General features: G+C 46.1%; 1 protein-coding gene across 1 annotated transcript in view; it reads left to right on the forward strand.

The window, feature by feature from the left end:
- The first annotated feature begins 8,022 nt into the window (after positions 1-8,022).
- The window catches only part of Ppa1 (inorganic pyrophosphatase 1), a 28,003-nt gene continuing 25,527 nt past the window's right edge, over positions 8,023-10,498 (forward strand). Inside the window, exon 1 of the mRNA XM_031347802.1 lies at positions 8,023-8,237. Within this exon, the coding sequence (XP_031203662.1) occupies positions 8,174-8,237 (64 nt within the window). The 5' untranslated portion in view covers positions 8,023-8,173. The remainder of the gene's footprint in view (positions 8,238-10,498) is intronic.

Genomic DNA, 10,498 nt, shown 5'->3' on the forward strand with positions numbered 1-10,498 from the left:
TTTTGTCTAGCAGGCACAAAGCCCTCAGTGCTGCAAAACAAAACTCAAATGGGCGTGGCGGTTCGTGTCTCTGTGATCTCATCACTGGAGAAGTGGATTGGGAGGAGCAGAAGTTCTAACACAGTGAGTTAGTTCTCAGCCAACCTGGCTTAAATGAACATTTTTAAAGAGAAAAATAGACTTATTGAGTAATAGTACCAGGAACAAAACACAGTGTCATTCGTTTTGGGACCTGCTAGTGAGTCCTTCAGCCATTGGAGATCAGATTAATCACCAAGTAACATATGGTTTGAGCCAACTGAATGCCAGACTTGGTAGCACACACTTAGAGGCCAGCACCTCTCACCACTTATGAAGTTGAAGCAGGAGGATCAGAAGTTCTGGGTTAGCCTCTGCTACTTACTGAGTTAAGGCCAGCCTGAGCTACAGTAGATATTTTTGCCACTCTGTCTTGGCTGCTTTTAAATGCATGTGATAGGATGGATGGATTGATTGATTGATTTCTGACAAACTGTCTATGTAGCCCTGGCTGTCCTGGAACTCACTTTGTAGACCAGGTGGGACTCAAACTCACGGAGATCCACCTGTCTCTCCCTCCTGAGTACTGGGATTAAAGGTATGGACCACCATGCTGGGCGGGATTCTTTCTATAAGCAAGAAATTAGCCTGAAAACGAATTGGCTAAATAAGCAGGGGATGGAAGGAGAGAGAGTTGTGGGTTGTGGCAAGGACATAACTGTTGCTTGCCTGTAACAAAGAGAGTCTGGAAATTGAGAAATGCATTGAGTCACAGGCATGATCAGGTCTGTCTCGGGACAGACCCATGGAGGAAATAACTTAGGACATCTAGGTAGTTCCTTAGTAATTATGCCTGCAGAGAACAGAATTACAGATATGATGGTTGGCCTGTGGAGCTGCCAGGAACGACAGAGGCTGTCCGTGCTCTCAAGAGCGTTGTGTAATCGAGGAGCACCCAGCCTGGGTGAAAGGGGACTGTGACTGTTGAAAAGCAGTCTTTGTGTTCCTAAGTCACTGTGGGTGGGGGGGGGAAAGCTTGATAAGTATTTGACATATGTTGCCAGGGTGCGTGGTTGTAATAAAAGGATCATTCTGGATGAGAAAGCCAAGATCCTTGGAAAATGATAACAGCGAGCAGCTTCCCGGAGACTGAAGCAAGCGATTCTTCCTGCGCCCAGCATAATTACAAGCTTAAGACTGGTGGTCGTCCTGCACCACCTACTCTTTCAGTATGAAGCTCAGTATTAATCCCAATGATCATTCTGGTTTTTTGTTTGTTTGTTTATGAGACTAGGAATTGTGTAGCTCAGGCTGGCCTCAACTAAGTAAGCAGCAGAAGCTAACCCAGAACTTCTGATCCTCCTGCTTCTACTTCCTAAGGGCTGAGAGGCGCTGGCCTGTAAGTGCTACCAAGTCTAGCCCTCAGTTTTTGTTCAAAAAATGCTACATTTGGACTAGAGAGAGAACACATAACACCTGCTTGTCTTTGTGTTCCTAAGTCTCTGGATTAGAGGAGCATATTTGGATATTATGTTACAACGTTAATGATAGAAAGTATCACTGTTCCCCAGTGTCTGCCTCCTTCTTCATACGCATGCTTGCCTGTTGGTAGTACCCCTTTAAGGAGCAGGTTTCTACACACATGGACATCAGACAATATTACAGGGCTTTGTTGATGACATGTAAGCCAAAATGATATATAAAAATATCTATATATAAATGGTATATGTTAGAAATTTTATATATGCACACTCACACATATATATACAGATATATGTACAGATATATGTATACTCCTACCTCACCCTCAGCCTCCCAAGTGCTGGGATTACAAGCTGGCTATATGTATATGTATATGCATTTGCACATATACACATACACACACACACATATATATGTGTGTATATATATATATATATATATATATATATATATATATATTATATTTTTTTTCCCTTCCTAAAAGCCTGAGGCCCTTCCCCTGCAGCAATGGGCTCACATTATTCAGCACGATGTCTTCCAGGCTTATGCACGCTGTGCCACGTGTCAGGATTTCACTTTTGTCCAGGTCATCTGGACAAAAGTGTCTATTTGTCTGTTTCAGTCAAGGTGCTTTTGACTTTATATAACAGAAACCTTCCATCAAACCCAAGTTTTACCATTAAAACTGCAAGGAATGTATTAGGTAATGGAATGAACCATTCAGAGGCCAAGCGGCCCCAGGGCTGGTTAAGTCATCAGCTTCAAGACATTATCACTGGACTTGGGTTAGTGTCGGGCATCCTTTGTTGTTGATCTCTTCCTGCTGGCTCAGCTCCAGGCTGATGTCTCATGAGCTGTAGTCACTTGAATTATGCTATCATAACCCCCAAATCTCTACGGCTTGAGAAAAATCATATATATATATATATATACACTTTAAGATAAGGAAACACTTCCATAAGCATATTAGCAGTCTCTCTTTCATCCCAGTAAACAGAACTGTGTAACATTTACAAGTTACTGTGGTTGTCAGGGTCAGAGCCCAGTTTCTGATATAAAGAGACAAAGTAACACTTAATAAAAGGAAAAGGAGCCAGGCAGTAGCAGCGCTAAGGCAGAGGCAAATGGATCTCTTCTGAGTTCCAGGCCAGCCTGATCTACAGAATGAGTTCTAGGACAGCCTGGTCTACATAGCAAGTTCCAGGACTACGTAGTGAAACTCTGTCTTACCCTTCCGCAGGCGGGGAAAGAAAGAGAGAAAAGGGAGGGAGGGAGGGAGGGAGGGAGGGAGGGAGGGAGAGAGATTGAGAGAGAGAGAGAAGAGAGAGGAAGAGAGAGAAAGAGGAAGAGAGAGAGAAAGCTCTCGATGTGTGTTTGGAGGTCAGAGTTTGATGACCAGTGTCTTCCTCAATTTCTTTTCCACTGTATTTTTTGAGACAGGGTCTCTTGCTAACCCTGGACATCACTGATTGGTCTAGATGACTGGCTATCAAGCCTCAGGGTTCCTCTTGTCTCTCCCTCCCAGCACTTGGATTATTGGTACATGCCAGTACACCTGGCTTTTTACTTGGGTTCTGGGAAGCCAAACTGAGGTCCTCTTCCTTGTATGGTAAGAATTACACTGACAGATAACACCTCTCTACTCCCTCCTGTTGCTTCTTCTCTTCTCCTCCTCTACTTCTTCCTCCTTCTCCTTCGTTTGGCAGGATCTAGTGTAAAGAACCAGAATCGGCACAGGACTATCAAAACCAAGTTCTCAGCACAAGGGAAATTCATCTGCCCCAGTGGGACCAAGGGTAGGGACTGAGGGACAAAGACGCAAAATGCAGAAAGGGATAAAGGGAAAAGGGGAAAGCCCATGTTATGATGAGATGTTTAATTTAGATTGAACAGGTTAATCAGGTGAGCCAAAAGGGGGCCTTTGACGGTTGCGCTTCAATATTTTGATAGCTGGACCTTGGTGGTCAGCCTCAGGAGGAGAAATTGGCCAAATAAGAGAAGAGACTTTGGCGGCTAGTTTTAGGAATGAAATCTATGATTTACAGGAAAGAGGGAAGGGTAAGGCCTGCCCTTTTTCTTGTTTGCCATGCTTGGGCCCCACTAGAGCCCTTCGTGGTGTATCTCAGGCTGGGCTTCCTGCTTCAGACCAGCTGTAGCCAAGAATGAACTTGAATTCTGTATCTTTCTGTCTCCATCTCCCATCTCCTGAGTGCTAGAACTATAGACATGTGCTGGCAAGCCTGGCTTTAGGTGGTACTGGGTACTGAAGCCCAAACTTTGCTGTACTCTAGGCAAATACTCTACCAAATGAGCTCTATCTCCAGCATAAATGTCTAATATTTTTTATCTTTTTTTTTTTTTTTTTGAGACAGGGTTTCTCCATGTAGACCAGGGTAACCTTGAACTCAGAGATCTGCCTGCCTCTGCATCCTGAATGCTGGAACTAAAGGTATGTGTACCAACATGCCCAGCTCTAAATTTAAAAAAAAAACAAAACATTATTTTTAATTTCATATGTCTGGATGTTTTGTCTGCATGTATGTCTGTGCAGTACATAAGTGTCTGGTGCCCACAGAAGCCTTAAGAGGGCATCAAATTCTTTAAATTTAGAGTGACAGATGGTTGTAAGCGAACATGGGAGTGTTGGCAATTGAACCGGTATCCTCTGGAAGAACCTATGCTCTTACCTACTGAGCCATTTCTTCAGCTCCTAGCCCAGCTTCAGGAGGCAGAGGTAGGGAGATCTCAGAGTTCCAGGCTAGCTTTATCTGCGGTGTAAACTTAATGGCTGTTCGATGTCTGCCCTTGCTTTGAATGACATGAAGACTTTTATATTTATTAATAGGTTTCAGGCACTATAGATGGGCAAGTTCTGAGCTATTCTAACCTCACAATGCTGGCGTTAGACTACTTCCCAGCCTCCTTTCCAGCCCCGTGGTTCATTACCATCATCTTAGTCTTGCTTGGTCTCATTCTCAGGGTGGGGGAGTCCCACCTTTTCTTCTCCTGCCCAGCTATAGGCTGTTCATCTCTTTATTTGACCAATCAGGTGCTGGAGAACAACATTTTACAAAACAGTGATTCGGGATGCTTCATAAAAATGGCAGTATCAAGGTCTGGACTACAACTAGATTTCTGGATGCAGAAATGAGCAATTGAATAGATAGCACACAAAAACATCCCCCAACACTTCAGATCAAGTTTTAGGATAGCCAGGGATTCACAGAGAAACTCTAGAAAACAAACAAATAAACAACAACCTCCTCCAAAACAAAACCAAAAAAAAAAAAATGTGTATGAGTGATTTGTCTGCAGATGTGGGCAATGTGGGGCAGTGGTCTGCTCAGGTAACTTAGGTTCAGTCAGAGTATTTGGCCTTGAGCCCTAGAGCCTCCGTGGGCAGTTTTCTGCATACAGGGGGCGGAATGAGCTCGGCCATAACTCCTGAGTCTTTGGCTCCTGTGTCAGTCACAACCCCTCACAGCTGCCCCTGCAGGAGATGTGTGCTCTATCAGGCAGACAATGCCTCAAGCTCCCAGCATTCTAGCTGGACCCTACCCCCAGTCATCTGACCACAGCACAGCCAGGCATGCCATGCCCCATACAATATAAGGGGCGGTTTGCCCTCTCCTCTCTCTCTTGCTCTTCGTCTCTGCTCTCCCTCTCTTGTTCTTTCTCTCCTCTCTTGCCTTCTTCCTCTCCTTTCTCTCCCTTCTCCTCTCCTTCTCGTCTTTCCTCTCCTCTACTTGACCTGCCTATTTTCTCTTTCCTACAATAAAATATCTCATTTATACATTGCCTCCTTTTTAACTAATGTGCACCCCCCCTTCCCTGCAGGCCCCAGCACCAGGGAGAGAGAGAGCCTCAGCCAGGCTGCAGCAGGCAGTCCGCCATTAGTACAACATGCAGATATGTACGTAGACTGGATGAGTCCTGGTTGACTAAGAAGACAGATACAAAGGAAAGGGCATACCTGTTCCCAGGTATGTTGGGAAAGAAAGTTTATTGTAGGTAAAAGGAGATCATAGCCAGAGACAGAGACACCTGAGAGTCCAGAGTGCTCATGGGAAGGGGAGGGGGGACAGGGAAACCAGATGCAGCAGCCTGGAGGCCCAAAGAAGAAGGGTAACCAAAATAGTTGGATTATATAAGGGAGGGCAGCTGGGGAAACCCTGGGTTGGGGAAGTTTTGGGTAGGATGCCAGGTAGGGGACGGAGTATGCCAGCCAGGAGGACTTGGTTCAAGGTAAGGCCTGAGGGATACTGGCAGAACCTGGCCATTGTCAACTTTGATATGTTAAACAGGCGCTTCAACCACTTGTCCCAGGGTTTGAGACTTAACAACTGGTGACCCCAGAAGCCCACAACCAGGCACTAGATTCCCTGGAACTGGAATTACAGAGGGTTTGTAAGGTTGCCTTGTGAGTGCTGGGAACTGAACCCTAAGGTGCTCTGTGCGAGCACAAAGTGCTTTTAACCGCTGAGACACGTCTCAGGCCCCTCCAGCACTGCATTGTCAGACAGGGTCTTACTAGAGAGCCAAGGCGGGCCGGGAACTTGTGATCCTCCTGTTTCAGTTTCCCAAGAGCTGGAAATATGTGAGCCTGCCATCAAGCCAGGCTGAACAAGGCCTGAGTGGCTCATTACCCTTGCCAGCTAGGGAAGAAAAAAAAAAAAACTAAACAGCACAGGGCTGGGCGTTTTACTATAGTGAGTACTGATTGGCTCTCTGAATATATTCAATGGATCAGAGATAGAGCGTAAGTCCAGAGGTCAGAGAGACGTTATCACCTCACCCGGCTCTGAGGGAAAGTGCGTATGGGTACTTTTTGTTATTAGCGTGCTGTTTCTGTCCGTTCAGTCCAAGAGGAGATTCAGGGTTTTCCCAAGAAAACTGGTTCTGTCTATTCAAAGCCCAAAAAAATGATACAGAGACTCAGTCAGAGCTGCAATCCCTCGCATATTTCCAGATCGGGCTCTACTTATTATTATTCACTGTGCGGAGACTCCTGATGCTTTCATGTCTACACTGTATTGCCAACAGGGCTATTACTCTATCTTTTTTTTTTTTTTTTTTTTTTTTATTGCCTTCATGTTCTGAAACAGTGTGGTGTTGTGTTCAAAAGTTAGTGAGTCACAGCCTTTGGGAAAAATTAATGGATGTCGGCAGAGCAAGCAGTTGGGAGGAGGGACACAGATTTATCTTTAGTTTTTTTTTTTTTTTTTTTTTTTTGAGAGCGAGTTCGTGTAGTCCAGACTGGCCAAGGATGACCGTGACCTCATGCTCTTCCTGCTTTTGCTTCTCAAGTGCTTCAGCTACAGGTATACCCCACCATGCCACCATGCCAATTTAGAAATTCCCCTTAGGCTTTCACTCAATATGTGGTTTATGCATTTATATATACATATATTAGAGATTGTTCTGAAAATAGTTGAAAGGAAACTGTCTTTGAGATACATAGTTAAATATTTTTAAAAAGATATTCTGCCTATCATTTAAAGTAAAATTAGCTTTTTAAATAAGAATGTGGATAATTTCCTGGGCTATTATTAGATTTGTCTTATTTTTAAATAATCTCATACTGTAGCATGGGGTGGTCCAGAACTCACTATGTAGCTCACGCTGGTCTCAGAACTCAGCGTCCTGGGGTCTGGGGTTTCAGGTGTGAGCCGCTTTATGTGGCTTATAATTAAGAGTTGTGATACACACAGACGAACAGACTTACAGGACTGAGAAAGTTCTTAATGTCCACAGTACACTCTGAGGGATGGAGCCTGGTCTGAGGTGGTGCAATAGAAGTAGAAAAACAAGCTCCAGGAAGCTACTCCTGAGAAATGTCCTCAAGGGATTCCGATCACACCCCTGGGACTTCCTAGAGCTTCAATTTCAAGTCCCAGTGGATCTGGAGTGGCTCGGCAAAGAACTGGGTGGCGAGAGAAACCTGCGGTATCTAGGGAGGGCAGGAATAATCAGCTTGAGACTGGTCCAAGCAGAACCCACCCAACAATTCAGATGAGAAACTGAATCCGGGAGATTAGTAAAAGCAAATTTGCCCATTGCCTACCACTTGGGAAAACAGAAGTCACAGCCTATAGTTTTCAGAGCCCAGTCAGGCAAACTCTCAACTTTAATAAAGACTGCCCGGGGTCGGGAGTCGGGGAGCTGGAAGCACAGTCCCAGCATTTGGGAGGCAGAGGCAGCTGAAGAGCTATGAGAAACCCTGTCTCGAAAAACCAAACAAGAAAAGCCTCCCTGGGGAGCAGGAGGCTTATCAAGGCCTTCCGAGATAAGGAACTGCTCTTGCAGGACCTGAGTGAGTGGAATCAAAGGTGAGCCACCTGCGATCCTTTGGAGGATCACTAGCGAGCACTCCGTTCCAGCGGAGCCGCCAACCGGCTGTCTGCTTCCAGAGGGCAGCGGGCACCGGCCACGTGGCCCAGGCTGCGAGCCGGGGGCGGGGCGTGGAGGCGCGTCGGGCAGAGTGCGCCTGCGCGAGTGGGCGGGGCGGGGCAGGGTGCAAGGCGAGCCCCACGCCTTAAAGGCACGGCTCCGGCGGCCAGCGAGCTAGCTCGTGGTGCGCAGGCGCGGGCTCTCTCCTCTGTTCAGCCACTCCGGGTCTTGGCTGTGTGGTTGTGTGGTAGTGCGGCGGCGGCGTTGGCGCATCTCGGACACCATGAGTGGCTTCAGCAGCGAGGAGCGCGCGGCGCCTTTCACCCTCGAGTACCGCGTCTTCCTCAGTGAGTGCCGGGGGCCCGGGGGGGCCGGGGCCGGGTCGCCCATTCATTCCAGCCTCTCGGAACGATCAGGCAGCGGGACCAGCGGTGGTCGCCATCCCAGTGCCCACCGCGAGCGCTCGCTCCCTCCATACATTCGAACTTGGGCCACGTGGGAAAGGAAACCACTGAGTCACCCTTACTTAGAAGGTGCCCGGAGGTGATGCAGAGACACTGACCGCCTAAGAGGATTGTCCCCAGGATCGCGGGCTGGAGGACAGAGATTTCCTCAAGACCTTAATTCGGTGCCGAATAGGATCGAGTCCAACCCCCACGGTGTTCTAGAGATGGGAAACTGAGGCCCAGGTCTTCCGGGCTCTAGCCTCTCGTGTGTGGTGAGGCTTCTCTGAAGCACTGATGGCCAGGAGTGCTTCTAGGAAACTGAAAGCTTTGCCTCCCTAGACAGACAGGTGATGTTCAGCTAAGAATCTGAAGGGAGAGCAGGCAGCTTCGTAACCCTGGTGCAGGGACCGGAGTCGGGACGTACGAGTTACACGTCCACCCAACCCCCTGCTCTGCGCTCGGGAAGGTGGAGTCGATCGGCCTTCCACGTTGTATCACCTTTTCCTTGTAGGTACTTGTAAGCTACCAGAGTTTCTCCTGGAAGCCCTTACTTGTAGGTTTACATACATTCGTGGTGCTAAACTGAGGCTTTCGATGCTGTCAGCAAAGGCCCTTCCAGTGTGTAACCTCTTTATATTTATTCGGAAGGGATGGGCAAGAATCTCGAAGGACAGGGCAATAAACGTTCCTGAAAGAATGAACAGAGAGTGCCTAGCAAATGAAAGTCTGGTTTGGAGCGAAAAGGACAGTGAACTCCTAAACATACATCTAATGAAGAATAAGCCACCAGGGAAGACCCAGGAAGGGTGGGCCTCTTTTTAATTAATTACAGAATCTAACAGTAATGGCAGAATTTAGGAACTCCATCATGAAAATAATGTTGGCTTCAGAATTTATCAGTGTCCTTTAGAGTGACCCTTGGAGTCACTGGGAATTGTCTTCAAGCCATATGTGCAGGACAAACACACTGCCTTTAATGTAGTTAATGTATTGGTGGTATTTGATGGTTGTGAGTAGAGAGCAAAGCCACTCCTTGACTTTGGACCAGGCTGAAGTTTATCAAATGGGCTGTCTGGAACTAAAGAAATACTAATAACTTAGTACCACAATGTAATTTAGCTAGTTCTTGTTCTTTGAGCTTTTTAAAAAGTATACATTTCTGAGTATTTTCCCACTCTTTCTTTTTGAGGGTGGTGGTGGGTGGGTCCACAGTATTTTCCTGTTTAGCTCAGCCTGGTTTCAAACTTGAGATCCTCCTGCTTCAACATCCCAAGTACTAGGATACAGATAGGTTCAGACATCACACCGGACAGCATTCATTCTTAATAGAAATATTTTTTAAATAATGTCATATTTTCCAGTCTTTTTTAAAACAGATAAAAGTCCAGTTTTAAGCAGAAGGCAGCTATACATTCAGTCTTATATAAAATAAACTTAAAATCTCACCATTTCCGGAGGCAGAGGCAGACGGATTTCTGAGTTCGAGGCCAGCCTGATCGACAGAGTGAGTTCTAGAACAGCCAGGGCTACGCAGAGAAACCCTGTATTAAAGGCTTGCTCCACTGCACCTGGCTAATATTACTTATTTTTTGAGGCAGGGTCTTATGTACGTACCCCAGGATGGCCTCAGACTCAATATATAGCCAAAGAATGACCTCGAATTCTTGATCCTCCTGCGTCCACCTCTCCAAAGCTCAGATAACTGGCACGTGCCACCAAATTGGGCTAAAATTACTTTTTAGGTATGACAGTTCGGGTCTAGAATATAGAAGATATAGCATCATGACTAGATCATTCTTAAAGAAAGTCATCGTATTGAAGTGTAGGCCTGAAGTGTCACGTAAAACAGCATGAATTCCTGGGCTGGTAAGAACACAGACTGCTCTTCCAAAGGTCGTGCGTTCAAATCCCAGCAACCACATGGTGGCTCACAACCATCTATAATGAGATCTGACGCCCTCTTCTGGTGCTTCTGAAGACAACTACAATGTACCTATTTATAATAATAAGTAAATCTTTTTTAAAAAAAGCCCAGCATGGATTCCTAAGATAATAAGTTGGTTGGCCCCTTTTCCTTTCCTGCAGGTAGTTCACCAAAGTTCTGTAAGCAGTTAACTGAAATAGGATCAGTCAAAAGCAACTTGATCGTCTTCTTTTTTTTT

Source organism: Mastomys coucha, unplaced genomic scaffold (genome assembly GCF_008632895.1).
Source record: "Mastomys coucha isolate ucsf_1 unplaced genomic scaffold, UCSF_Mcou_1 pScaffold3, whole genome shotgun sequence".
Taxonomy (NCBI): domain Eukaryota; kingdom Metazoa; phylum Chordata; class Mammalia; order Rodentia; family Muridae; genus Mastomys; species Mastomys coucha.